The sequence below is a fragment of the Pelodiscus sinensis genome, chromosome 5, assembly GCF_049634645.1.
Source record: "Pelodiscus sinensis isolate JC-2024 chromosome 5, ASM4963464v1, whole genome shotgun sequence".
Classification (NCBI taxonomy): domain Eukaryota; kingdom Metazoa; phylum Chordata; order Testudines; family Trionychidae; genus Pelodiscus; species Pelodiscus sinensis.
In genome coordinates, this window is record NC_134715.1 from 130068771 (window position 1) to 130096508 (window position 27738).

General features: G+C 41.0%; 1 protein-coding gene across 3 annotated transcripts in view; it reads left to right on the forward strand.

The window, feature by feature from the left end:
* Positions 1-27738, forward strand: part of ATRN (attractin) — a 222481-nt gene that overhangs the window by 103024 nt on the left and 91719 nt on the right. For all 3 annotated transcript variants that reach the window (XM_075931018.1, XM_075931019.1, XM_025179538.2), the window contains exons 17-24: positions 1321-1506; positions 5082-5315; positions 5995-6132; positions 11244-11337; positions 16553-16605; positions 17870-17964; positions 19452-19530; positions 19916-20073. In XM_075931018.1, coding sequence (XP_075787133.1) covers positions 1321-1506; positions 5082-5315; positions 5995-6132; positions 11244-11337; positions 16553-16605; positions 17870-17964; positions 19452-19530; positions 19916-20073 — 1037 coding nt within the window. The remainder of the gene's footprint in view (positions 1-1320; positions 1507-5081; positions 5316-5994; positions 6133-11243; positions 11338-16552; positions 16606-17869; positions 17965-19451; positions 19531-19915; positions 20074-27738) is intronic.

Here is a 27738-nt window from a genome sequence, read left to right on the forward strand (position 1 = left end):
CAACACCATCACAGGACCTAACCAGATCAGCCATACTGTCACTGGTACTTTCTCCTGCGCATCCACCAACGTAATATATGCCATCATGTGCCAACAATGCCCCACTGCTATATACATCGGCCAAACAGGACAGTCCCTACGTAAAAGAATCAATGGACACAAATCTGATATTAGGAATGGCAACATACAAAAACCTGTAGGGGAACACTTCAATCTTCCTGGACACACAATTGCAGATCTAAAAGTAGCCATCCTGCAGCAAAAAAACTTCAGGACCAGACTTCAAAGAGAAACCGCTGAGCTACAGTTCATCTTTAAGTTTGACACAATCAACTCTGGATTAAACAAAGACTGTGAATGGCTTGCTAACTACAAAAGCAGCTTCTGTTCCCTTGGAATTCACACCTCCAGATCAGCTGCTAGAAGTGGGCCTCATCCTCCTTGATTGGATCACCTCATCATCTCCAGCCTGATCCTGGCCTGCATATTTACTCCTGCCTCTGGAAATTTCCACTACATGCATCTGACGAAGTGGGTCTTTGCCCACGAAAGCTTATGCTCCTACACTTCAGTTAGTCTATAAGGTGCCACAGGACTCCTCGTCGCTTATACTACACTATGCTCTCCCATCAACATATGTTTTGGAGAGATGGAGTAGACCTGCTGATAGGAGAATACTCTCCCATTGACTTGGTGTGTCTTCACCTGACCCGCTAAATCAGTAACACTACATTGATTGCAATGGTGCTGGTTTAGCTGGTGGTGTAGATATGGCCTCAGAGAGCTCCATATCAGAATATCCCATAAGCGGGGGAGACCCAATTTCAAATACTTTATCTGCAGAAGGAAGAATTGAACCCCAGAAAGTACCCTTATCAAAAGGGTGAAGATAATTGAGGTCATCTTCTCTCTCTACCACACATTGAGAATCCAGTCCTCCTTTGCATTTATCAAAATACTGAAAATTGGAGCAAACAAATTTCAAATTACGTTAATCTAAATGTGTTGTTTAATTCAACTCAGCTTGTTTTTTACTTCCTGATTCGCCAACAAATTTGAGCACATTTTATTTTTGGCTTAGTGTGAGACTGAGCTTTTTTCAGTGCTACTAGGAAACCAAAACAATCCAGTATTTACCCAGCTCTGGTATATTTGTTGCATTGAACTGTGGAATTTGGCTTGATGCGGAGTGATTCGCCTTTTTTTTTTTTATTATAATAAATTGTGCAAGTATATAAGGGTCTGTTATGGTCAGAAACTAAATAGAATATTGTGTTATATAGTTTCATGTGTCACTGAGTGTTGTTTCTCAATGCCTAGCTAACCATAGTGCCAAGCAGTGTCGCACGCCCTGTGCCCTTAGGATGATGTGTGGAGAATGCACAAGTGGCAGCTCTGAATGCATGTGGTGCAGTAACATGAAACAGTGTGTGGATTCAAATGCTTACGTGGCCTCTTTCCCATATGGTCAGTGTTTGGAGTGGTACACCATGAGCAGTTGTCCACGTAAGTAATTTCCTCTGTATTTGTAAAGATGGTCTAAGGCAGGCATGTCCAAAGTCCGGCCCGCGGGCCAATTGCGGCTCGTGTTCCGGTTTAATACGGCCCCCGCTTCCTCCCCCTCTCCTGGCTCCCCGGCGCTCTTTTGAACTGGCGCGCCCAGTGCGCTGCTTCCGGCCGCGCCGCCGCCGCCCATGGCCTCTGCGGTCCTAGAGCCTGCCCTGTAGGGCACGTCCGCAGCCCCGCTCCCCCGCTCAGCTGCGGGTTCGCCCTGCCCCCGGGCCGCCGTGAGGCCGGCGTGCCCTGCGCTCTCCGCCCGCCTCCGACCCCGCGGGCCTTCCGCCTTGGGGCTGAGAGTGCGGGGACGGCCCTCACGCATGTTCACTTCTTCAAATCTGGCCCTCTTTGAAAAACGTTTGGACATCCCTGGTCTAAGGAAGCTTGACTTTGCATGAATTGCTAACAAATTTAAGACAACAAGATCATAAGCAGTTATACAGTATTAGAAAAATCACAGATCCTTGTCCTGAGGAACTTCACAAATTTCAGGACCAATCCTTGAACATGCTACGTTTCATGAAAGGCACAATCCTGCTTCATGCTTAACTTAAACAGCAAATAACACAGGCTCCCAAATAGAGCTGTGAAAACTTTTTCTGGGAAGAAAACATATCAAAGTCTTACAGAATGTTTTGATTTTTTTTGAACGTGTCCTGCTGGTTGTTTACACAAGCACAACATAGGTAAAATATTTTTGATAAGTTAAAGATACTCATGTCCAGTTTGATCTGTGAATTAAAAGGATCACTATTCTGAAAGTTAAATGGCAATGATAAGCCTATTACCCGGGGTTCTTTCAACCCAAACCTCTTGGTAACTTTTACTCTCTGCGAGGTGGTGTCAGGAAATAATTCAGGAGAGACACGGTTGTCCGACTGATAGATGGATGGTACATATAGGACAACACAAGAGTGCTTTCACTTAAAGCTAAACTTTATTTAGTCTCAAGCACTTACACATATCTGCAACAGGTTAATAAAACACCCCCACCCTCGATAGTTACCGAAGTTGAGTGTGGCTCTTGAGGGACTGGGCAGGCTTCCAATGGCCAGTCTTCCGTCTGCCAATGGAGACGAAGATGGGTCCAGATGGAAGATTCCTCAAGGAGTTCTCAAGGCGTCCCTCCAAGTGTTCCCCAAAATTGTCCCTCTAACTCAAACTTTCCTTCCCTATTTATCCATTAGCATTACAATAACATGTCACTCAAAAACTTGTTAGGCAAGCACTTTTTAAAGGTTAGGCAAGAGGTTTTCTTCTGATCATCACTTTCACCAGATGCATTTTCTTCTTTTCCAGAGACTCGGGGGTCCTGATGAATGTATGTCTTAGGGCATTTAGACAAACTTCCTATTTTTCTAAATGTATAGCTCCGCTATTTCACTAGAGATTTGGGCCTCAAGAAGGACACGGGGTTAAGCTGCCCTCTTTGTGGCACTTACACTCCCTTTTTTTCCCCCTCCCTGACTTTGGTCATGTGGAAGCCGCAGTCTGGGTCTAATTTGGGCCTGTTCGCGTAATTGCTAAAGTTTAAGCAGTAGTGGTTCAGGCACATTACTGGATTTGCCGAAATCTCCCTGTACAAGCCCATCAAGGGTCTCATTCTAGGATGGCATGAAACCTTAAGAAGGTTATAGAATTGTGTTGGAGCCTTGCGGCAATGGGCAGGATCATTGATGATAGGAAAGGGTGTAGTTAACGGGGAGGACTGAATTATAGTGAAACAATTTGAGAAGGGGAAATTAGGGCACTGAGTATTCTAGTATCTAGGAACTGCTGGAGGCTGATCATGAAGTCTGATAATAAAGTTCTGTATGAAGCTGGCTAGCACATTGCATTTTTTGTTTTACACTATTTCTTTTCATTCTTCCTTTGAGTATGAAAATTGCTTAGACATACTGTAAAATGATTACTTTTGAATCATTAATTCATAAACTGGGAGTCGGTATTTTTAGTCCACATGCGTAAAGATGAGTCAAGTGATAGGAGATGTGATTGAATGGAGCAAAGTAATTGAAGGGTATTGTTCTTTCTCTGAAGTCAAAATGCAAACTCTGCCAAGAATTAAATAGTTCAGAGAGAAAGGCATTATAGTCATTTCTGAGTACAGCAAATCTTTCTTCAAGTTATTCATGATGAAATTTTTGATTGAATGAAACTGTGTATTGAAATAGAAGAGCACAATATTGAGTTTGATCCTGCAAATAAGACAATTTCTATGTCCTCACTGAAAGAATGACCTTTATTAACTAGGAACTGAAGACTATCTAATGGGTATGTGTAATTTACATCCTTGTTCAGCAGGGTGTTGGACTTGAGGGATCATCACATACCTCGAGGGATAGAATACCCTTCCATTAGTGATTCCATATAAACCCTAAGGGTACGTCTAGACTACAGGCTTTTGTCAACAAAGAACGTCTAGACTACATCCAGTTCTGTCGACAAAGCAAGCCACTTTGTCGACGTGAGAGTGTAGACGCAAAGGACAGCGTAGATGCAATAATGCCTTCTGTCGACAGAACTCTGTCCACAAAAGGCGTTTTTCTTCATAGAATGAGGTTTACTGCCGTAGACAAAAATGCCGAGTTCTGTCGACATTATGTTGACAGAACTCAGCGGTAGTGTAGACGCAGGTATAGTTTTGTTGACAAAAGTCCACTTTTTGTCAATGAAACCCTGTAGTCTAGACACACCCTAACTGTCAAGTTTGCATTCAAAATTTGTCTGTCTGCATGGTGCTGTGCTCAAGTTTTACAAAGTGGCGTTGTGGAGAAGGGTACACTGAGAACAAATTCCCTTCATAACACTTCCTAATTTAGGTTTCTATTTGATATAGAAGCATGTGATAGTAGACTGAGTATGGCTCATGTATAAATACGGTACATCTCCTTGATTAATCACATTAGATTTGACATGCATCTGATGAAGTGGGTCTTAGCCCATGAAAGCTTATGCTCCTACACTTCAGTTAGCCTATAAGGTGCCACAGGACTCCTCGCCGCTTTTGCAGATTCAGACTAACACGGCTACCCCTCTGATATTAAATTTGGGTTTCCTTCATTTGGAGAGCGCAGATCTCATATTTCTAATTTTTTATTGTAAGCAAAGTGGTTATAATTAATATAGTTAATTCTAACATTAGAATTAACATTTTAGTGTGTGGATTGTTTAATTTTTAAAAAGGAGCTGGGTGGGGTTTTTCACTGCTGTTTATTGGCTTGCTATGTAATTGGTTAAATGATTTAGACTCTGTGCCTTACTTTACTCATTTGGATAACAGTCCATTTTTTAGGTTTATATAGTCTGTAATAACCCTGAAAAGCAAGTTTTGAGGTTGTCAGATTAAATACACCAATAGAAATAAATGATAAATATATTTTAGAACTTGAGAACTGATGTTGATTTGAGCTTGTAAGGATCAGTACGAAAGTCAGTAAAAGGCGTACAAAGATTCATATTTCAAATATTAACTTGTGAGGTATGCAATGGTTTCTTTTATCGCTGGACATTTATTTTCAAAGCTGAAAACTGTTCCGGCTACTGCACATGTGGTCACTGTTTGGAACAGCCGGGTTGTGGTTGGTGTACCGATCCCAGTAATACCGGAAAGGGGAAGTGCATGGAAGGCTCCTACAGAGGCCCAGTAAAGATACCGTCTCCATCAACAACAGGAAAACACTACATGGAACCCATCCTTAATGTCAGCATGTGTCCAGCAGAGAACAAATACAACTGGTCTTTTATTCAGTGTCCAGGTAACTTAGCAAAATTGTTTTTAATAATTGCAACATTTCAGAAATGATAAAACTTACACTCAGGATGAAAGATGGAATGCTTAAAAATAATAAATTATATTTTTCTGTTATTAAACTAAGGAGAAATAGTGGAAAATGCTCAAAGAATGTACATTTGTTTTTCAAGCAGGAATCTACACCCAGACTACAGTGTCTTAGTCTTTATATTAATCACTTTTGAGTATATTAAATAGGAGGGGTGAATGGAGGTGAGAAGCAATACAGTTCCAGTTTTCTAACCAACATGTTGAGCTGATTATTAGGAATGCCCAGTTTTTTATGCAGCATATTTTCTTGGAATTATGTAGTGGAGATCCTAGAATTATGTAACTTCCTCCCTCCAATTCCATGAATCTTTCCCAAGTGTTGCGTCCAGCCTAGTCCGAACACTATTTCTATTGTATACGGTGGTAAACAATTATATTTTGTGCTGCTTTACCTTTTTAAATTGGGAAGGATCATCTTTGTGATGATCTCCGAGGTTACAGCCCATAGCCTGGGAACCGGAACTTCACAATCCAGAACTTGCGGTAGTTTCCTTTATAACTCAGCTAAGAGGCTGACTCTGGCGGGGCTCTTTGGACACTGTGTGAAGCGCTGCATTTGAGCACAACTACCAAGTATCTCTTTGTTCCCTCAGCCTGCCAGTGCAATGGGCACAGTAAGTGTGTCAACGAAAGCATCTGTGAAAAGTGTGAGAACCTGACAACTGGCAAACACTGTGAAACTTGTATATCTGGATACTATGGCGACCCTACCAATGGAGGAACATGCCAGTGTAAGTGAAGTTGCAAGATCTTTATTTACAGTCAATATCTCAGGAGGTGTTACATTGCAATTTGTCACCATAGTATCAGAATGCTCATCTGGTCCCTCACAGTGTAGACCATCTCATGTATTCCATATCCTAACTAAACTAAAATGCATTGACATTGCAAAGTCAAGCACTCAACAATTAGGAAATGCCAGATTTGAAGGCTGTCTTCTCAATGTTAATTCAGCCCTTCTGTTTATATGAATTATGGGAGAGGCAGAATAAGGGGTGCAGCCCATTAAGGATGTGAAACTGTAACCATGTCCATGGTTAACCAATGGACCTGGGCTCATAGGTTAATCTTCATGGTTACACACAGGTACACCAGCTCCTATGGAGCTGCCTGCCCCTCGCATGTAAGGACTGAAATTTTCAGCAGTTACATGGTTACTTAAACACATTTCAACATCCCTAAAACCATGTTTTGTGCCTAATGAGAGAGGAATCCTAGGGAGACAAAAATAGCATGGGAGTTTGTAATTAAAAACAATTAGCATAACAGGCCCAGGGGAGCTAAATTAAGGTTGTACAGACTTCCGGATTGTGGTTATTTTTGCTGAGGAGAAGTTTACTGCAGGAAATGTCTTCTTTCAGATGAAACATAAGACTTGAGTTACTTAAATCAAGATTAGATGTCCTACTAACAAGGATGCTCTACTTCAGCCAAAGTTTTGGGCACAACACAGGAATCATTGGTTGAAACCTGTTGTGTTCAGGATGTCATATTAGATTATCGTAATGATCTCTTCCATTTTTCAACTTTGTAAGCCATTGTGGATCATTTAAAAATTCTATTGTTCCTTTTTCCTTTAAAGGAGTGATATTAATCCCAGTGTCGTGGTAGCTAATTAGACTGGAATTTATCCCTTACTGTAAAATATCTAAATTCTTCCTTTTGTTTTATTTATTATCAGACTGCTGTGCATTGTTAAAATATTGCCTTGTTTCATTGCAAAATGGCTGGCTACCTGGGGTGGAGTCAATGAATCCCTGTTGGAATTACATTTAATATTGAAAGTTGCTTTGAGGTCCTTCAGAATAGAAAGCTTTCTGAAAGTGTAAGATACTGGTTGCCAAAATAGGTATTTTTAGGCAAACAGGTACTGGGAAATAAATATGGTAGGTCTGATGATATATACGTAATATAACAGCAGACCATGCAACATGTGGGAATTATTGTTGCTGGTATTCTTAAAATGACTTCACGTAGGGTGCATTGAGAGAGTGAGTTATGAGTGGCTCAGGCGATGCAATGAATCGGCGAATGAGCTGGCAGGCCAAGGCATAAAGGCATGCGTTTTACTCCCAGCATTTAGTTCTAACTCCTGAATTAGTATTTTTCTGTGACACAGAATTCGGTGTACAATTTGACATAGAATAATGTACACTTTTTTGAAGGGTGGGGACCAGCCTGTTTATCTGAGGATCATACAGAAACAGCTTATATTATAGCTCATGTGTCGTACAACCTTTTGTGCTTCTGCGGAGCCAGTTAGGTTGACGGTTTCTCTTGCAACGTCATGCCACTGGTGAAGTTCTTCTGAGACTCAGAGCACAGAGGTGGTTATCCTAGCCTTGGCTTATGTTGTTGGTGTCCGGTCCTTCCTGACTCTGCTGATCTTTTCAGTGCATCCTTACAGCCTTCATTAGGATTCCCTCTCAACAGAGCAGGTACAAGGCCATCTCCAGCTGCACGCCCCACCTCACAGCCATCTCCATCTTCTTCCGAACTCTCATCTTCGTGTTCCTGTTGCCTTGGCCGAGCTACTCTGATCAGCTGTACAAAGCTGGTTCTGTGCTGCACACCCTGATAATTCCAGCGCTGAGTCCCATGATCTGCAGCCCGAGGATTAAGGTTTAAAGAGGCACGCAGGGGAAGGTTTCCAGTCAGTCTTTAGAGAGCATCCTCCCACCTATCCCTACCTCCAGGAAACTTCCCCCAAGAAGAGTTTTCTGTAATGAATAAAAAGAGACAAGCCAGAGACTGTGACGTTCGCTGGGCGCTTCTGTTATCTGTGAGATCAGATATGTTTCTTTTCTGGCAAAGATCCTAAAATGGTGCTGGCTGGAACATTTGTTGATGTTCCAGGTACCTGGCTGGTGATAAGGAGCTCCGCTTGCCCCCATGAATTGGCAAATTGCACTGAAAGGCAGTCAAACTGCACAAATCCTTTCCTTATCCGTGCGAATGGGGCAGTAGCTGCCACTGAGATGTTATACAGTCATACATGAGGCGGGAGTTTGCCCTTATGACAGTGAACGAGAATGCAGATTGTCCCTGAGAGAATCTCTGTATTTTGTGGTCGTCATTGTGGAAAAAGCCAGAGGAGCTCTGCTCTATGGGAGTTCTGATCTGTGGTTCGTAAGAAAATTTCAGAAGAAATAATAAGCCATGTATGTTGGTTGTCAAATTTTAAAGAAAACCGAACTGCTCAATTGGTGGAAATCACTGCCTTAGCATCTGAAACCCATTTGTGGAGGAACTAAATCCGTGTTTGACACCAGTAATCTCTTGTTCCTATGCAGATGAAGTTCTTGTTTTCAGTTTATTTAATCATTTCACTTTTAATGATTTGTTCATTTAGAAGTAAAAAAATCAGGAGTTGAAAAAGCCGGAAAGATTGTTTTCCTCTTTGAATTTATGGATAGTTGTAAGAGTATGAGATCTACTGCAGGTAGGACCTCCCTCATCTGGCATCCTTGGGACCTGACCGGACCCAGACGGGGGGATTTGCCAGACCAAGGGAGGGGCTCCAGCTTGGCACTGTTGCTGCCTGCCTGGCCATGGCTCCACAGGCTGGGGCTCCTACTTGCCGCTGCCAGACTCCGAGCTCCATGGTCGGTGTCAGAGCTTTGCAGCTGCAGCCAGACCCTGAGTTCTACAGCTGGAGCCCCGCAGCCGTTGCTGGACCCTGAGCTCCACAGCCACTACCAAACCCAGAGCTCTGCAGCCAGATATGGCGCTCCTTGGCTGTGGCCAGGGCCGAAGCTCTGCAGCCGCTGCCAACCCCATGTCCCTCCTGGTCCCTCCTAGGGAGCAGAATTCTCCGCTGGAAAGCCCACTCAGCTGCGTGCCTCCCCCACGCTCCCCTTCCCTCCCGGGGCTCGCAGGTGAGTTGCCAGCTCCCTCCGCCTTGCTCCTGTCCCATAGCCCAACCGCCCTATAACTGGGCTCTCAGGTCCAGGAACATCCCTGGTCCTGCCGGACCACGGATGTTGCTGGACCGAAGAGTCTCAGTTAAAGGAAGTACAACCTGTAGTTTTAAAATCTTGAAGGGCAGGGTGACTAGAACAATCAGTTCAGTTGGCTGATTACAGCTAATAATTCAGTCTAATAAATCAGTTAGTTTTACATGCAAAATATTTTAATAAAATTTTATATTTTTTCTTATGTATTCAGCACATTTAAGCTTGTTTGAATGAATTAAAGAGACTTAACCTTTGACGAAAAAAGTACAAATGCAAAATACAATTAAAATTAGTGATTTAAATCAAAGGTTTTTGCTTGCCTATTTAAATCATGATGAAAATCAGTGGTGTAAATTAGTTTAATTTAAACCAATCCACCCTGATAAGGTCAAATAATTTCCAACGAGTAGAGGAACGCTGTTCCAACAGGAGATGGAAGAAACTGCTTTTATACTCCTGGAATTGTGTATTTCAGTATTCGTTCAAGAAGCCATGTATATTTCCCTGTCATGCACCGAGTGCTATCCCTTGTGGAGGTACACAAATATGAGCCTTCCTTTCAGTTCTTTGTGTGGACAGCTCACAAAAGGATCTAGAGACCATTTGAAAGGAACTGGGATAGCTTTTCATCTAATTTCAGATAACATGAAGGATGTTGATAAATTGGAGAGGGTTCAGTGAAAAACCATGAGAGTTCTTAAACAATCAGGAAACATGCTTTATAGCCATACACTGTTGATTTTAACAGAGACAGTGAAGGAATAAGTTGGTTAAAATCTGTAAGAGATACTAACAGAACAAATATTTACTAAGGGACTCTTCAGTCAAGCAAAGAAAGATCTAAAATTAGTCAGAGGGTGACAATTGAATCAAGACAAATTCAGACTTTAAATAAGAATAGGTTGTTAACAGGGAGGGTAATTAAACAATGTAACAGTCTACAAGGAGCCAGGGTGGGTTCTCTGACACTGACAAAGATAGGATGTTTCCCTGGAAGATATCCTCTAAGAATTATTTTTGGATATGTTCGCTGGCCTGCAATATATAGATAAGACGACACGATTACACTGATCCCTTCTAGCCTTAGAATCTATGAAAGTATGACTTGTATTAAATTAACTGCAAAGAAAAATTTTCTTGTACCTTTCCAAATAAATACAGAGAAAACTGACTAACATGGGAAATACCAGGAATATTAAATCTTTGTTTTTCCTGGAGAAACCTTCAGCCCCCAAAAGAAGAGTAGAGGTGTTGACTTGTTCTCAGAGCTGTTCTCCCAAATGTTTGTCAGGAGTCTGAGTAAAATAATCTTGTTGTTTGGTATTGTAAACATTGACCAATTCTGGGCACCACATTTCAAGAAGGATGTGGAGAAATTGGAGAAGGTCCAGAGAAGAGCAGCAAAAATAAATGTCTAGAAAACGTGAGCTATAAAGGAAGGCTGAAGGAATTGGGCTTGTTTAGTTTGGAAAAGAGAAGACTGAGAGGGGACATAATGGTTTTCAGATATCTAAAAGGCTGTCACAGGGAGGGAGGGTGGGAAATGTTCTCCTTGGTCTCTGAGGATAGGACAAGAAGCAATGGGCTTAAACTGAAGCAAGGGAGGTTGAGGTTGGACATGAGGAAAAGCTTCCTACCTATCAGGGTGGTAAAACACTGGAATAAATTGCCCAAGAGGTTGTGGAATGTCCATCACTGGAGCTATTTAGGAGCAGGTTAGACAGACATCTATCAGGAACAATCTAGGTGCTTGGTCCTACTGCGAGGGCAGGGGACTGGACTTGATGACCTCTCGAGGTCCCTTCCAGTTCTAGTGTTCTGTGATTCTATGATAAACAAACCTATCCTGACTTTTACTCAAAACTACTTTTTTATCTCCTTCACAGCTTGTAAGTGTAATGGGCATGCCTCCATCTGTAATACAAACACAGGAAAGTGTTTCTGTACTACCAAAGGAATTAAAGGAGATGAGTGTCAACTGTGAGTTGCCATTTCTTATAAAGGTTTGCTAATTGAAGGCGGTGCATAAACTAATTCTAAATATTGAAAATTGTGGGTATTTAGTATGGCTATGCATGTTTCCCAGTGCTAATATCTAACTAACTTTTTTATCAGAATTTAGATACTGCTGCATGTATCCATAATTATTTTAAATAAATATAAATTCTCGTTTTAGGGCACTCTAAGCAGTTCCTACAGGGTTAGAGAACAATGTGTAGGAAATGTAGATCAATCCGAAATAAGTTGGAAAGATTTGAGCAAACTCTGTTTTAAAGGAGTACAGTGAGGTGTAAACGGTCACAAACTGTAAGGGTGGAAAGAGATTTTATACGACCTCATTTTTCATCTGTCTTACCTGGGGTGTTTTGAGCTCTGTGGGACAGAGACTGACTTATGTTTGTACAGCGCCTAGCATAATGGGAAACCTATTTTTAAGCACTACTGTAATCATAGAAATATGGGGCTAGAAGGGGCCTTCAGAAGTCATCAAATTCAGCCCCCTACATGGACGTGATGCCAACTAAATCTACACCATTCTTCACATGTGTGGTCCAACCTGTTATTAAAAGGTCTCCAATGATGAGAATTCCATAACCTCCCTTGGAAGTCAGTTGTATTCGCTCAAATCCCTGATTCTTTGAATCTTTCCTCATAGGTCATTTTTTAAAAACCTTTTAATTTTTATAACTCTTGTATGAACATTGTCCATTCCCCCCTTTTTTCTTCATATGTGAGGCCCAGAACTGGGGGTCAGTATTCCAGCTGAGGCTTCACCAGTGCCAATTAGAGAAGGACAATTACTTCTCATGCATTATTCTCTACATTCTTTGTAATGCACATGACGATGACATTCATATTTTTTTGTAACTGTATCACATTGTTGACTCATATTTAATTTGCTATCTGCTACAGTCTCCAGATCCCTTTTTTTTCCCCTGTATTCCCATCTAGACGGTTATTCCTCATTTTCTAGTTATGCACTTGATGTTTCCTTCCTAAGTGAATTACTTTGCACTTGTATTTATTGAATTTCCTCCTGTGGATTGCAGTATATCACATTCGTTTTGAATTTGAATCCTGTCCTTCCAAGTGGTAGCTTGGTGTCATCAAGTAAGTTTTATGAGCATACTCTCTGCTCCATTATCCAAGTCATTAATGAAAATACTAACTAGTACTGGGCCCAGGACAGAGTCCTTTGGAACCCCACTACATGTGTCCGACCCTGACCTCCCAACTGGACAGTTCTATGCTCTTTGAGTTTAGTCTTTTAACCAATTGTGCACCCACCAGCAAGTGTAAAGTATGTTTTCTTTCAAAAGAAAATTCCTGCAAAATCAGGGAGATGAAATATATACAATTAATGATGAAGCAGTCCTTAAAATGAGCTTCAGATCCTGGCACCTATGAGGAAACATTCTCTGTGCAGGGACCCTCCATATATGGGAGTGCTCTGTTGTCATTGAGATCATGGTCACTGACTGCTTCCAAGGAGAAGATGGAATTAGAATGCGGATCTCCAAGGCTCTCTTTGGCAGAAGCACTGATAATCATGCTGCCAGCACTGAGAGTTTCTCACTAAGCTTAACAAGGGAGATAAGAAGAGCAAAACAGAGTTCCCTTTCAAGCGGGTCTGGTTACCAGAGATATTAGGCCCTCAGAGGAGTGGTAGTGAGCATCTGAGTACTTTAGGTACCATGTGTTATGTTAAGACTTCAGCTAAGTCCTATACTTGGCACCAAAGACTTCCATTCCCAGGAGACCACCTTCAATGCAATCCTCAACCCCTTCAACACCATCACTGCTGATACTGAGTTCTCCAGAGCCAGTTCCGTAGGAATTCCAGTAACTGAAGGATGTCATGGTACCAAACGAGCCTGAGTGTCTGCTCCTTGCAGCCTCTGGACACCTCTCAGTAATGAGGTTGGCTGGTTCACCAATTGCCTTTGTTCCTGGCAGACTTACCTCTTCTTGAACTTTCCCCGAGGAGGGGTTTACACTTCTCGTACAAGGTGGAAGAGCATTATGACTCAAACTCAGACCTGTTGATTCAAGGATCTATAGGAGACATTGCTTCCTGTTGCAGAGGCAGGACCCCAGACTCTTGCCTTCCAAATTTTGGGATGATCAGCAGTGAAATCTTCTCCTCATGCCTTATGGTATCCCTCCATTGGCCTTGCTGAGATCCTCACGTGGGCCATGGAAAATGGCCACAACAGGCATACTACTTACACTTCAGTCTGTTGGAATTAAGAGTGGCCAAAAATGCTTTCTTCCACTTCCTTCCCCTACTCAAAAAGGAGTGCACCAATATCATGGTAGACAACTTAGCATGCATATATTAAATCGATTTATCGTAGAGTGTGTTCCTCTCACTTTGCCTCGGAGCAGTAAATCTTTGGATAGTCATTGGACTTCTTACCTCCCAGGTGTACAAAACACCATGGTATGTGATCTGAGCAGATATTTGACCCTAAATTTCAGAGAGGAGTTAGACTGTTGAGTGCTTAATAAAACACTCCTGAGCTGGAAATTTCTAGAGCCGTGGTCACCAACCAGTAGATCGTGATCTACCAGTAGATCTCAGGGGCTCTAAGAGTAGCTCTTGAGCCCTCTCTGAACTGCGCGCCTGCGCAGTACATTTACATTAGATTTCCTCATTTGAGGAGCAGCTACTCACCGAGCAATAGCATAGGTGAGTAGCTGCAAGGAATGGTGGGAATTTTTTTTAAAGTAGCAGTATAAGGATTGGGGACAGCAAATGATGGAAAGGAGGAGAATAGAGAGGGCGGGGCTTGAAGGAAGGGGCGGGGCGGTAGATCTTGGCTTGGTCTGTCATTTAAAAAGTGATCTTGGGTGTAAAAAGGTTGGAGACCACTGTTCTAGAGGGTGGGGTTTTTTTGTTTTGTTTTGGCCACAGCACAAAGTTCAGGAAGTTTTGTTCCAGAGAGGGTCTTGATCCCCAGTCTCTAGGAGCTGCTTTTTTCGTTACATGGACAAAGTCTTCTCTATACAAATGCTTCAACTCTATTGTATTCAAGAACAGACATGACCAAACCAAAATAATTTTGATTGCCCCAAAATTGGCCAAGATAAGTTTGGTTTCTGAACCTTATCAGACTCGCCTCTTACCCTCAGTGGCAGATACAGATATAAAACTTCCAAGGTTGTCTCCGGATGTGGGTTAGACTTTTTACCCCCCATCTTGGTTTATTATTGGTTCTCTGGACAAGTGACTATATGCTCATCAGAGGTACAAAGATATTGTTAAACAGCAGAAGGGAATCTAATAGACATACTTACGATCAGAAATGGAGAAGTTATAATCTTTGTCACCAGTGCTATTTTCTGTCCAGTCATTTTTTTTCTTCAACTGCCTGTTGAATCTCAAAAATGTAGGTGCCTCTGATTTCCAACAAGGTTAATTTAGCAGCAATAACAGCTTTCCATGTGCTAGGAGAAGGTTTCTTGTTCACTATCTAACCACAGTGAGATCCATAAAGGAATTTATCTTTCCCCACAAATGAGAGCCCATACACTGCTTTGGGGTTTCAGCCTCTCAAGTAAACATCTCATGAAACAGCCCTTTGAGCCATGAGCTAGACGCTCACTGCAATATTTTTCTATCAACACAACCTTCTTGATAGTAGTCATTTCTGCTCAAAGGAATGGGAGATGGGAGATCTAATTGCAGATCCTCTCAAGATTATTCTCTAAGAAGCTATTTATGACCTCCTCCAACATTCTTACCCAAGATTTCCTCTGGCATTTAACCAAACTATTCATCTTTTGTTTTTTCTCCTAAGTTGCATCCCTGTACACTAGGAGTCGTCTTTTCATACATTAGCTGTTGAGAACAATATGACTGTGTCTACACTGGCATGAATTTCCGGAACTGCTTAAAACGGAATACTATTCCGTTTTCAGTTTTTCCGGAAAAGGAGCGTCTACATTGGCAGGCTGCTTTTCCGGAAAAGCCCTTTTTCCGGAAAAGCGTCTGTGGCCAATGTAGACGCGCTTTTCCGGAAAAGAGCCCCGATTGCCATTTTCGCGATCGGGGCTTTTTTCTGGAAAAGACTACTGGGCTGTCTACACTGGCCCTTTTCCGGAACAGTGTTCCGGAATAAGGACTTATGCCCGAGCGGGAGCAGAATAGTTTTTCTGGAATAGCGGCTGATTTTGTACAGTAGAGCATCATTGCTTTTCCGGAAATTCAAGGGCCAGTGTAGACAGCTCGCAGCTTATTCCGGAAAAGCGGCTGATTTTCCGGAATAAGTGGCCCAGTGTAGACACAGCCTATGATTTTACTTGGATAGGTCTAGGCCTTTCATGAAGTCCCCAGACTTAGTTTCCATTGCAGATAGGTCGAGTACTGATCTTTACTCAGAAACTTTCAAGATGTATCTCCTGGGTGTATTATTGCCTGCTGTGGTTTTGTTTGTTTTTTGTTGTTACATCTCCCTTAAGAGTGAGTGCCCACTCTACTAGATCACTGTCTGAATCTCAGAGATGTTCTGTTGGCTTAAATATGCATGATCTGTGATGGGCTCTGTTCCCAAACTATCTCCTCAAAGGATTATTGAATTGGAGTCACCTGAAGTGGAAAGCCCACAGGGATTCTGTTCAGGGCAGGAGACCTTCCTCATGTTGTGCAATAACTGAAATTCGTCAAGGTGGACCCTGTGGGTGCTCCACTACCCACCCTTTACCGCCTCTGCCTAGGAACTTCCTGTGTGGGTTTTGTTTTAGAGAAGAAACCGAGAACAGTTTTTCCACTCAGCCCTATGAAGCCTTCGTACGGGGCACAGGGATGGGTAGGGTACAGGTGTGAGCAAAAGGGGCACGGCTGCTAAAATCCTCTGATCAGAGGCACAGCTCACATGCACACCTAATATGAAGCACCTGCAGGGGTACACGTCTCAAAGAACTCCAATTACTGCACAAGGAGAGTCACCTCTCCTTCCTGTCATTTTCATACTTGAGTTTCATTGCTTTCTACTCTAACTTCCAAGTTTCCATGGTTTCTTCAATAGCTCATTACAGCTTCAGACGTGCACCTTTTGTTTTTAATTGTATACAGTTATCTTCTCCGCTCAAGCTGTGTTGTATAATTTTTTTAAATGGATAGAGATTCAAACAAAAAAAAAAGAGAAAATAAGACTGAAAACCATTATTGATTTAAAAAAATTCTTTTTAGGTGTGAAGTAGAAAATCGATACCAGGGAAATCCACTTAAAGGAACATGTTATTGTAAGTACAACTGCTTTTCTTTGCTTGAAAGTAGTAAATGTCTAGTTGGATATTTAGGACCACATACGTTACAACTATTATACTTGGCATAGCATCTGTTTAAATGCAGATGGGTTAAGAAATACTGTCATTATCCTACTGAAATTCAGAGGATCTTAGTGGATACTCTTATTGCACCACTCTTAGGGTATGTCTACACTACCCCGCTAGTTCGAACTAGCGGGGTAATGTAGGCATACCGCACTTGCAAATGAAGCCCGGGATTTGAATTTCCCAGGCTTCATTTGCATAAGCGGGGAGCCGCCATTTTTAAAACCCTGCTGGTTCGAACCCCGTGCAGCGCGGCTACACGGGGCACGAACTAGGTAGTTGGAACTAGGAAGCCTAGTTCGAACTACCGTTACTCCTCGTGGGATGAGGTTTACAGGGATGCCAAAATAGCGCATCCGTTATTTCAAAAATTATTTTAAAATAGTGGGCGCGTATCCCAGAATAGCCTTGCAGTCTACATATACCCTTAGAGACCACAGTGGACTGAATTAGGTGTCTTTCGTGGGATAAGAGAGAAAAATAAGGTAAGATATACCGTAAGCGGGTCTCAAACCCCAACCCGCCTTTTGGAAAAAGCCTTGCTGTATTAGCCAGAGTAGCAATTTTACCCTCTTAGGCCGGTCTTTGCTTTACCCAACTGTAGTCAAAGTGTGGTTGGTTCACCAGGTTTGCTAGATGAGCGAATGTTTTCCTCCACACTGCTGTAATGGGGACACTGTGTTCTACCAGCTGAGAGATTTGGGTTTTCCTTAAACTCCCATAATACTGATAAACATTTCTGATAGATACTTAGATTTGGTGGAACTACAAAAACTAAGCAAATGGAGTTAAACAAGTAGTCATCCACATTTCCCTTCCCCCAAATTCTCTTAGGATGGAAGTTTTTATCAGATGTTCTACTTGAAAAATATAAATCTTTTACCTTGCGCACATGCACTCCCCAGAACAACAAAAAAGTTTGGGTTAATTTTATTAGGGTAGGATGTAATGGGTTCCAAGGCTTGGATAATGAGGTGTTTCAAGTGTTTATTATTCTTTCCCAGACTCAAACTTCTTCTGGGAGTGGGAGGCAATTTATAACAACGCTGTAACTCTCTCTTACTGCGAGAAGCTGTTTTCTAGTTCAGAGTAAGCAATAGGATACCTGGCTTGCATTCCAGAAGCTAGTTTTATTTCAAGGGGTGTTTCACTTGCTTGGGTGCCTTCTTTGCAGATACTCTGCTTATTGACTATCAGTTCACCTTCAGCCTTTCCCAAGAGGACGATCGCTACTATACTGCCATCAATTTTGTAGCAACACCTGAAGAGGTGAGTGTGGTCTCTTCGCTTTTGGAACCTCACATGTCATACTTTCGTTCATGGTGCACATGGCTACCCTACATCGTAGCCAGAACCTCCTCAGTCCATGTGGTTAGCTTGTTTCCTTGCAGTACCGAATGTGTAGGGCCACAGTGGGCTATGAGGAACTTCTCTCTCTGCTGTTGGTTATCATTTGCAACTTGACTGCTGGAGAGAGAGACACAGCACAAGGTCTTAACAGTAACTTGGGGAAGTTCAGGGCATTAGGTGCCTTTTTCTGGTCTCAGGCTTACAGCACTGCTGCAAAATATGCGGTATTATCTAGTGAGAAAAATACCTGGACAAAAGGAAAAAGGAGAGGAATAGGAAAGAGAAGAAATATTGAGATTCAGAAAAATACCCAGGAAGGAGGATGTGTCTGAGAGAAGCCTCACCTGTTAGGTGGTATTAGGGATTAGCATGATCCAGTTGAGATGGCAGTGATGATGACCTTCCTCTGTTCAGGACATCTTCTAGGATCAGGATGATGAAGGGTCTCAGGAGAGAGTGTGGTTGGTAGCTGTCATGATGAAGTTGTCACCTTCCCTTTCATATCCATCCATCTGTATTCCCCCTCATCCTGTCTCATTGTTAAGGGCTTCCCAAAAGTAGTGATGGATAAAAGAGAGAAAATAATGAGGGAAAGAGGCTACTGGTTAGGTCTGATTTCTGAGGTGCCAATTTCCAGTCCCATACTTCTCTTGTTGACCAGTCATTGAGTTATTTTGTGACACCTTTTTTGTTTAGACTAATTCAGTCTTTTTGCACCTTTTCCCATTAACCTTTATTGTTATGACTTACTGTGACAGTTTATAAACTTTCACTTTTCATAGTGAACTCAAATTAGTGTAAGTTAGTATGCCCAGTTATCAGAAATGTATATAACTGTGTACTGTAAAAATTACATTGTGTATTATAAAAGAAGGCACAGATATTGGAGTGGGGGGCAAGGAGGAGATAACATGTGGCAGTCTGAAGGAAAACCAATAAAAACCATTATTTGAAATCTTGACCAGAGTAGACTTTTGTAAGAATGTAAGACTGATTACTTTATTGAGTAAGCAGAGTATTTAAAATTAAAAAATTCTAAATATGTTGGCATTAAAATATATGAATGTTGTCACTCCTCTCCATAGTTTAAAAAAAAACTAGTTAGGTGTACTCTGTAAAGAACCCTGAAAGAATATAGTTTGGGAATTAAATTGACAAAATTTTGGGGGGACGCAAATAAAAATGTAGAGCTATGTTCTATTTACTATACAGTAGATCTTTAAAATGTGTCTTGGTAGACGTTACTCTTCTCACATGTAGAAGAGTAGTCTATTTAACATGTTGTGAAATAAATCTAGTTCTAACACTTTTAGTAAGAGTTGCTTTCAAAACAGAATAATTTGAATGGAATTACATCTGTTAAAAATAACTCATTTCTGCTCTCTCTCTTTTTCTCTCTAAACTAGCAAAATAGAGACCTGGACATGTTTATCAACGCATCTAAAAACTTCAATCTGAACATAACTTGGTCAACAAGTTTTGCAGGTAAAAGAGAGAAGTAAATCGGAATCTGAACTTAAAGGAATAATTAAATGCTGTATGTTACATTTTAGAAATTGGAATGTGGTAAAGAAATGAAATTAAGGAAGGAATTTTAGATTTTTCCTCTCCAGTTTTCCAATTCTCACATCTTGATAATGTGCACTGGAAACTGTTTAAATGCTGATCTGATTATTTGCAATGCAATATTTTGTGTGTTCATTGATTCTACTAATGAAATACAACTCAGAATTGCAGTTTTCAATTGAATAGTTAATTTTACTGTCACAGCCATAGCTTTATAACTAAGGATAATTGGTTTCCTTTGAAAATCACTTAAGATCTGCACTGAAAGCAAATTTTTATTGCTGCTTTTTAAATTCTCAAACAGCTGGCACGCAGGCAGGGGAGGAGATTCCAGTTATTTCCAAGTCCAACATAAAGGAATACAAGGACAGCTTCTCCAATGAGAAATTTGATTTCCGGAACAATCCCAACATCACTTTCTTTGTTTATGTCAGCAACTTCACATGGCCAATAAAAATACAGGTAAGACCTCTCTCCACTAATAAATGTATATTCTTCACACAACTTGCCACCTCTTCCTTCCCTGAAGCACCTGTGCATGTGGAATGCCATGCACTTTTTGAGTGGAGCCATAGCCTCAGATAAATGATGAACCAAGATCTTTCCTTTGCCAAGCAATTCCAAAATGACAAATAATAAAATGCCTCCAGTCTTCTGGCATTTCCACTGTCTCCTACCAATCTGAAAATGTACCTGGGGTAATCTGGTGTCCTGGAAATGAAGAAATTGAGCTTTTGACTATTTCAGGGGTATACTCAGCATGGTCCAGTGTTGTCCTAGAAATCTATTTAGAAAAATCCAGTCTTTAGTTTTCATTACAAATACAGCATATTTGTAGAATTATAGAACTAGAAGGAACCTTAAAAGATCATCAGGTTCAGTCCTCCTGTTGTTCTTCACTCTCACGGAAAAGTAGCCAAATGTCAAAACGTGAAGTTCACAGGTGTGGAAACTAATTAAGGGAACTTTTGTTGGTTCTGCTGCCTTGTTTTTTTATTTCTCGTTCTTGCTTAGACCCGACTGGAGAGGCTTGCTCCAGCAATGATGGGATCTGGGTGGTCTTTCATTCAGTGTTCTTTGTTTACCCCTTTGACTTGGGGCACATACACCCCGTTACACCAGTCCACAGTTGCTGTGACTTTAAAAAAAAAATAAAAAGTTTCTCAGTCTTATTATCTTCTTCTTTTCTCTTCGTTATTGTCTTTTAATTCTTCATTTTGCACATTCTAGTTTTTCTCCCCTTGAACTTTAAGGTATCCTAGATTTCTATATGAGGTTGAAAAAGCTAGTGTCTCTTGTGCTCCAATAGTTGCTCCTCTACTTGGCTCATAATTCTTGCATAACAGTTCACAGAATGCCATTGTATAAAAGATGGCTATAATGTGTAGAGAAGAATTCCTAAAGGCTAACTGAAAAAGGTAGATGAGACTGCATAATTGTCTTCCAGGTCTGTAGTGAGGGATTTAACCTTGCCTTGAAGGCTCTGTGTCATCTCCCCCATTTCACGGTGTACTACTAACTTACTATCATCTTATATTTCTCCCACTCCTCTCCCTTATTGTTTCCCTTATTTTTTCACACACAGTTTCTTACCTTCTATCATGCTGTTCCCTGACCTAGATGGATAGCTGTTTGAGGCAGAGACTAGCTAATAATTTCTCATTGATTGGGTTTTCTAGACATTACTGGAATATTTTTTTTTTAAAGTGCAACAATCTATCCCCTTGCTTCTCCTTATCCTCATTTTAAATCCCACACTTTTCAGGAATATTTCCTGCTTCTGCCTCTCTAGTAATCTCTCCTCTCCACGCTTTTTCCTAAAGTACTGTTCATTGTTTTGCAATATGTGCCCTATCAGATTTAGATTGTAAACCCTCTGGGACAAGGAGCCTGGCATAATTTTTTGTTTGAGAATCCATGTTTCAAACTGCCTAGGGCTACATCTACACTACACGTTTTCTCGGCAAAAAATATGCTAATGAGGGACTCATTTGCATGAGTCGGATCTCATTTGCATATTTTCTGCCAATCCGTTTTTGTGCTGGGCAAAAAACCCTTTTTCTGCAAGATCGGTAAACCTCCTTTTTTGGGGCATAGGATCATGTGGAAAAAAAGGGGGTTTTGTGCAAAAACGAAACTTCCACGCTGCTTGTTTTTGTGCAGAAAACCCCGTACAAAAACGGATCGGCAGAAAATATGCAAATGAGATCCTGACTCATGCAAATGAGTCCCTCTAGCATATTTTTTGCTGCGAAAACTTGTCATGTAGACATAGCCTAAGAGATTCTTTGCCCCCCTTCCCAAGGCTGCCTCCTACAGTTTTGGTCATTACAGCAATCACCAAACTAAGTGATTGGTCAACAAAATGGGAAATGAAATGTAATGTATATAAATGTAAAGTAATGCACACTGGAAAAAATAATCCCAACTATACATACAATATGATGGGACTAATTTAGCTACAGCTTCTCGAGAGAGATCTTGGAGTCATTGTGGATAGTTCTTTGAAAACAGCGGCAGTGAAAAAAGCAAATAGAATGTTAGGAGTTATTAAAAAAGGGATAGAGATAAGACAGAGAATATCTCATTGCCTCTATATAAAACCATGGTATGCCCACATCTTGAATACTGCGTACAGATGTGGTCGTCTCATCTCACAAAAGGTATGTTGGCATTGGAAAAGGTTCAGAAAAGGGGAACAAAAATTATTAGCTCTTTGGAATGGGTCCCGTATGAAGAGAGATTAAAAAGACTTGGACTTTTCAGTTTAGAGAAGAGGACTTATGGGATGGGGGATATGTTCGAGATCTATAAAATCATGACTTTTTAGTGTGGAAAAAGTGAATAAGAAAAATCTATTTACTTATTCCCACAACGTAAGAACTAGGGGTCACCAAATGAATTAATAGGCAGCAGGTTTAAAACAAACAAAAGGAAGTTTTTCTTCACTCAGTGCACAGTCAACCTGTGGAACTTCTTGCCAGAGGGTGTGGTGAAGACTAGGGGTATGTCTACACTTGCAGCCTCATTCAAAATAGAGCTGCAAATGTAGGCATTCAAAATTGCAAATCAAGCCCGGGATCTAAATATCCCACACTTGATTTGCATGTTCCAGGTCGGGCGCCATTTTTTGAAATTGATAAGCCTGGAATAACTACCCGCGTCTATGCAATGAGGCTTAACAGGTATTTTGAACTAGGACTTTATTTTGAACGCCCATTTCACTGCCGCGTGTAGACCCTATTTCGACTTAGGCTGCAAGTGTAGATATACCCTAAGACTTGAACAGGGTTCAAAAAAGAGCTAGACAGATTCATGGAGATTAGGTCCATCAATGGCTATTAGCCAGGATGGGTTGGAATGGTGTCCCTAGCCTCTGTTTCTCTGGAAATGGGTGAGAGGAGAGGGATCACATGAGGATTACCTGTTGTATTCCCTCCCTCTGGGGCATCTGGCATTGGTCACTGTCAGCAGACAGGATACCGGGCTAGATGGCCCTTTGGTCTGACCCAGTATGGCTGTTCTTATGTTTCATCTTTAAAGTTTCTGCAAGTACTGACTTCGCTAATTGTCTTTTGAAACTATTGTTTTCTGTTTTTCAGTTGTGGTGAATTCATTTCAAATGTGGTAATTTCAGATTGTGAGTTATGTGATAAGTTAGCAAAGACAGAGTTGTTGTGTCTTGGCAAATATTTGTAGTCAGTTTTCTTTCTTCATATCTAATGATGTGTATTACTCAAATTAGCCTTTTTGTTTTTCAGTCTGAATACTGTAATGATTATTTCTAGTACACAATTCTGTTGTACTAGCTCATTCTCTTTGTTGTGTTCCCCATAATTGAGTCTGTCTAGTACAAAGCTTTTGTAAAATGCTGTAGAAATCTACAGTAGATTATAGTACTTAATTTAAACAAAATATTGTTCCTAAGGTCCTTGATTCAAATTTGCCTTGTTTCTGGCTTTCCTACCCCCTCTCCTTGCCTTTTTAAGTTGGACTCTGAGCATATAAATGCTCTTTTGTGCTAGAGATAGCTGTGTTCTTGCCAATGCTGAAATCTGGCTTTTTTCCCCTTGTTGCTCCACCTCTCTCCAAAACCATTTCAGTTGGTTTTTAAAGTATATTGGTGTAGGATGTCTTTTTTCCCCCCTCCCCTACTTTTAGAAAATATCTATTTAAAATCATTTAAGAATTAAAACTGCAATAGGTAGAGGGTCTTTTTAAAAAAAAAAGTTATAGAAATCTGTTTCTGAGTTAGATCGGTCTGAATAACTTCCGCTTTATGAAGGCCACGTTGTGGAGTTCATTTAGAAACTTAGTTTGCCAAGCTTCCTTTGTAAACACAGGTAAGTTCTTGTTGAAAAAATCTTCGTATTCTTCTCTATTTGCACTCTAGTTCTTCACTGTAAGTAGATTTGGTTTGGCTTAACCATATTAAGCCTATGAGAGTTGTATAACGCATACTATTCACCTTTCCATTTCAGTCTATTCTGTTTTGAATGTGCTGCATTAAGTAATCCTTACCAGAAGCAGGACAGACAGTGTAACTCTAAAAATAGCATTCTTTCTGAAATGGTCACGTGAAAGTGGTATAATGTAGTTAATGTTTTGTTTTACCTGTTATCATAGTCTTTTATGACGGTGAGTTTATAAAACGGTTGCTCTATTGGTACAGGAAAGCAATCTATTAGATTATAAAAATAATACTTTTTGAGGGACGAAATTCAATGTAGGAACTTGCAGTGGAATTTTACTCGTTATTTTAATTGAAAACAAAGTGTTTTTCCTTTCAGCTTACCTCTGTGAAACTAAAGTACAGTCATCTAATGGAGAAAACATGAAATCCTCTGTGATAGATAATTTGTGTAAACATCAGCAGTATTAAACTGATGTGCATTTATTTTGAACAAATTCTAGTAACTAAACCTCTCTTAAAAGCTGCTAATAGATCAAACATGTGGCTGCTCATGTAGCTAATTTGAAACCTGTTTTAACAGCTTTGAATATTCTACTAAAGTAAGTGGCTAAGCAGGCAAGCCTGTTGTGCAAATCTGGTATTTATGGTATTTTTACCACTTAGAATATAAATATACAAGTTGTTTTATAATGTCATGATTGTTGTTCTGAGGCCATCAGAAGTACACACATTCTGTGGTCTGGCTCATTTAATTCTAGATCATTCATGTTTTAAAAATAGATTTCTCCTTTATGAGGTCTCTTGCACTCCTCCTTAATTTTTCCTGTGAATAACAAGTTAACATGGTCCCTGGAGATGTAGTTTTTAACCATATCATTGCTTGGCAGTTATATTCATTTCTCTCTCCTGTGTTGGATTCAGTTCTTTTTACCGAATGACCTGTTAAGTTGTTCATAGATTCCAAAACCAGAAGGGACCATTGTGATCAGTTAGTCTGACCTATTCTATCACAGGCCTTTGAATGTCCCTAAAACAATTCCTAGGGCAGATTTTTTTTAGAAAATCATCCAGTCTCAATTTAAAAATTGCTACTGATGGGGAGGAGAATCCACTGCTTACCCGTGGCAGACTGTCTTCACTGTTAAAAATTTTAAATCTTATTTCTCATTTCAATTTCTGAGGTTCGGCTTTGAACCACGAGATCATGTTGCACCTTTCTCTGCTGGATTGAGTAGCCCATTTTAAAATGTTTGTTTTCCATTTACATAGTGCAAGACTATCATCCAGTCATCTGTCAACCTTCTCTTTATTGAGATAAATTGAGCTCCTTGACTCTGTATTCTGATCCTTTATGCATACTCGTGGCTCTTTTCTGAACCCTCTCTAATTTACTATCATCCTGATGTACCATATATTCCCAAACAGCAAGAAAAGTATAGAGGTTTTTATATCCTCTTGCATATGAAATACTTTAAATATACCTTTTCAGAATCTTACCATATGCTCACATGGCATTTGTTAGAAGAACATCACTCCAACCATGTGTGGCTTCAGAAAACTACCATGATAGTAGTGGCCTTCACAGCATGATAGCTGATGGTGGAGCATCACATTGATATTGGGCAGTTTTGATTTTGCGAATCTGAAATAGTGGGATGGGTTTAGTTTACTTTAATTTGTTGAATTCATCTCTGATTTAATTACTGCCATGGAGGAGGGAAGGGGAGCCAGAATATAGATGAAATGGTTTCTGTTGTTGATATTTATATATCCCTAACTTCTGAAATGTCTTTGTGTGACGTTCAGGCTTTTTTGTGTGTCTGTGTGTATTCCTCTAGCACATTCAGTTTAAGAAACTAAGCCCTATATAGTGTATCTGTATAGAACTTTGACCCTTCTTTCTTCTGGAGCTCTCATAAGAGAAGCATACTAAGTATTTAAAAGATGCTTCACATCATGGTATCAAAGTATTCTTTGAATCTACAGTAAAACTCCAATAGTCCGGCATCCAGTTGTCCGGCACTCCTCATAGTCCGGCATCAACTGCAACCCGGAACTGCTCAGGTCAGCTGCTCTCACAGCCGGGCCGCTGTGAGCCGCATGTGCGCTCATGGCCCGCGCCATTCTGCTCATGGTCCCCAACACACACAATGTCCAGCCTGCATGTGCTAGCAGCCGGCCGCTGCACACAGGCAGCTGCTTCGGGACCCAGATATGAGGTTGGAGGAGAAGGAGATTGGGTGACAGCAGGGAGAGGAGGTGTTTGGCTCTGGGGGAAGAGAAGGGTAGGTCATGTGGATTGGGTTGCGCATGGCGTCCCGGTCTGCTCATTGAAAAGCCGGCCGCTCAGAGCACGTGCCCCAGCACCTGGAGGGAGACACGTGGCTGTACCGGTGGCTCCGGGACCCAAGCATAAGGTGTGTGTGTGTGGGGGGGGGGGGGGTTGGGTTTGGAGTATGCTCCCTTATAATACCTCCTGGTACTCCGGCATATCCGATTATCCGGCACCACCTAGGTCCCAAAGGTACCAGATTATTGGAAGTCTACTGTATTTAATATATCGAATCACTTACAAACTTACCTAGTGAAATGAATGAATGTGGAGCAGGAAGGTAGAAATCATCCAGCTCTGTGAAATTGATAGTTGGTTTATGATTAAATGCTGAAGGCTCAAGCATAGAAATTGTAGCAATTAGTAAAACTGAAAATTTGGTACAGCCTGTAACACATCCTAATTAAGTCCATTTTTTAATTTACGTGGGTGTTCTTGTCATTGATCTAGATGAGGGCGTTCATATAAATTTGCACATGTAAGTTACACAGCATGCCAGTTACTCTTGACATCAAAGCATTCTGCAAGGAGTATGTGTCCCTGGGACTGAAAGTGAAATTGGCATGCTGAAACAGTTTGGGACTTGCATTCTGCTTCATTATAAATGGAATTTCTTATTAGTGGAGTCTGTTGTACATAGCTTTTTAGATTACCTCGAGTTTCTTAGCAAATTTGGGCAGAGTAATTGCATCTTATAGAAGGATGTACATTTCACTTTCCCAAATCAAATAGTAATGAAATAGTAATGAAATGAAAACTTATTTGAACATGTAAGTAGGGGAGTACTATTCTTCTCTAAAAAGTGACCATATAGAATGGCACCTCATGCAACAAATCTGCTTCCTTTATTTATGGAGTCATAGGTATGGTAGAACCCCAGTATAATGAATACAAGATGTGAGCTGGAGTGGTCAACCACATACTTCATTTGGAACCATAAATATAAAAACCCAACTCCACAAATGCAGTTTAGTGCTGTGATAAATGTAAAACACTTGATAAAAAAGGGGAGGGGAGTTAAAATAAAACAAATTTGACAAGGTAAGTAAACTACTTCTGTACTTGTTTCATTTAAGTTAAGATGCATTATTTTTTTCTGCATAATAAGGTTACAACGCTGTATCAAGTCAATGATCAGTTGAAAACTTTTGAAAGAACAGCCATAACAATATACAGTAAAACTCCATTAGTCCGGCATCCAATGCTCCGGGACTCCTGATGGTCCGGCACCATCAGGAACCCGGAAGTGCTGGGGCAGCCGGACAGGCTTCCCCCATTCAGCTGCTGCTGAAACTGACCAGCAGCTGAATCGGGGAAGCCGGGAGCAGAGCAGCTGGGGTGCTGCCGGGTTGGTCCCGCAGCGCCAAAGGACAGCGCTGCG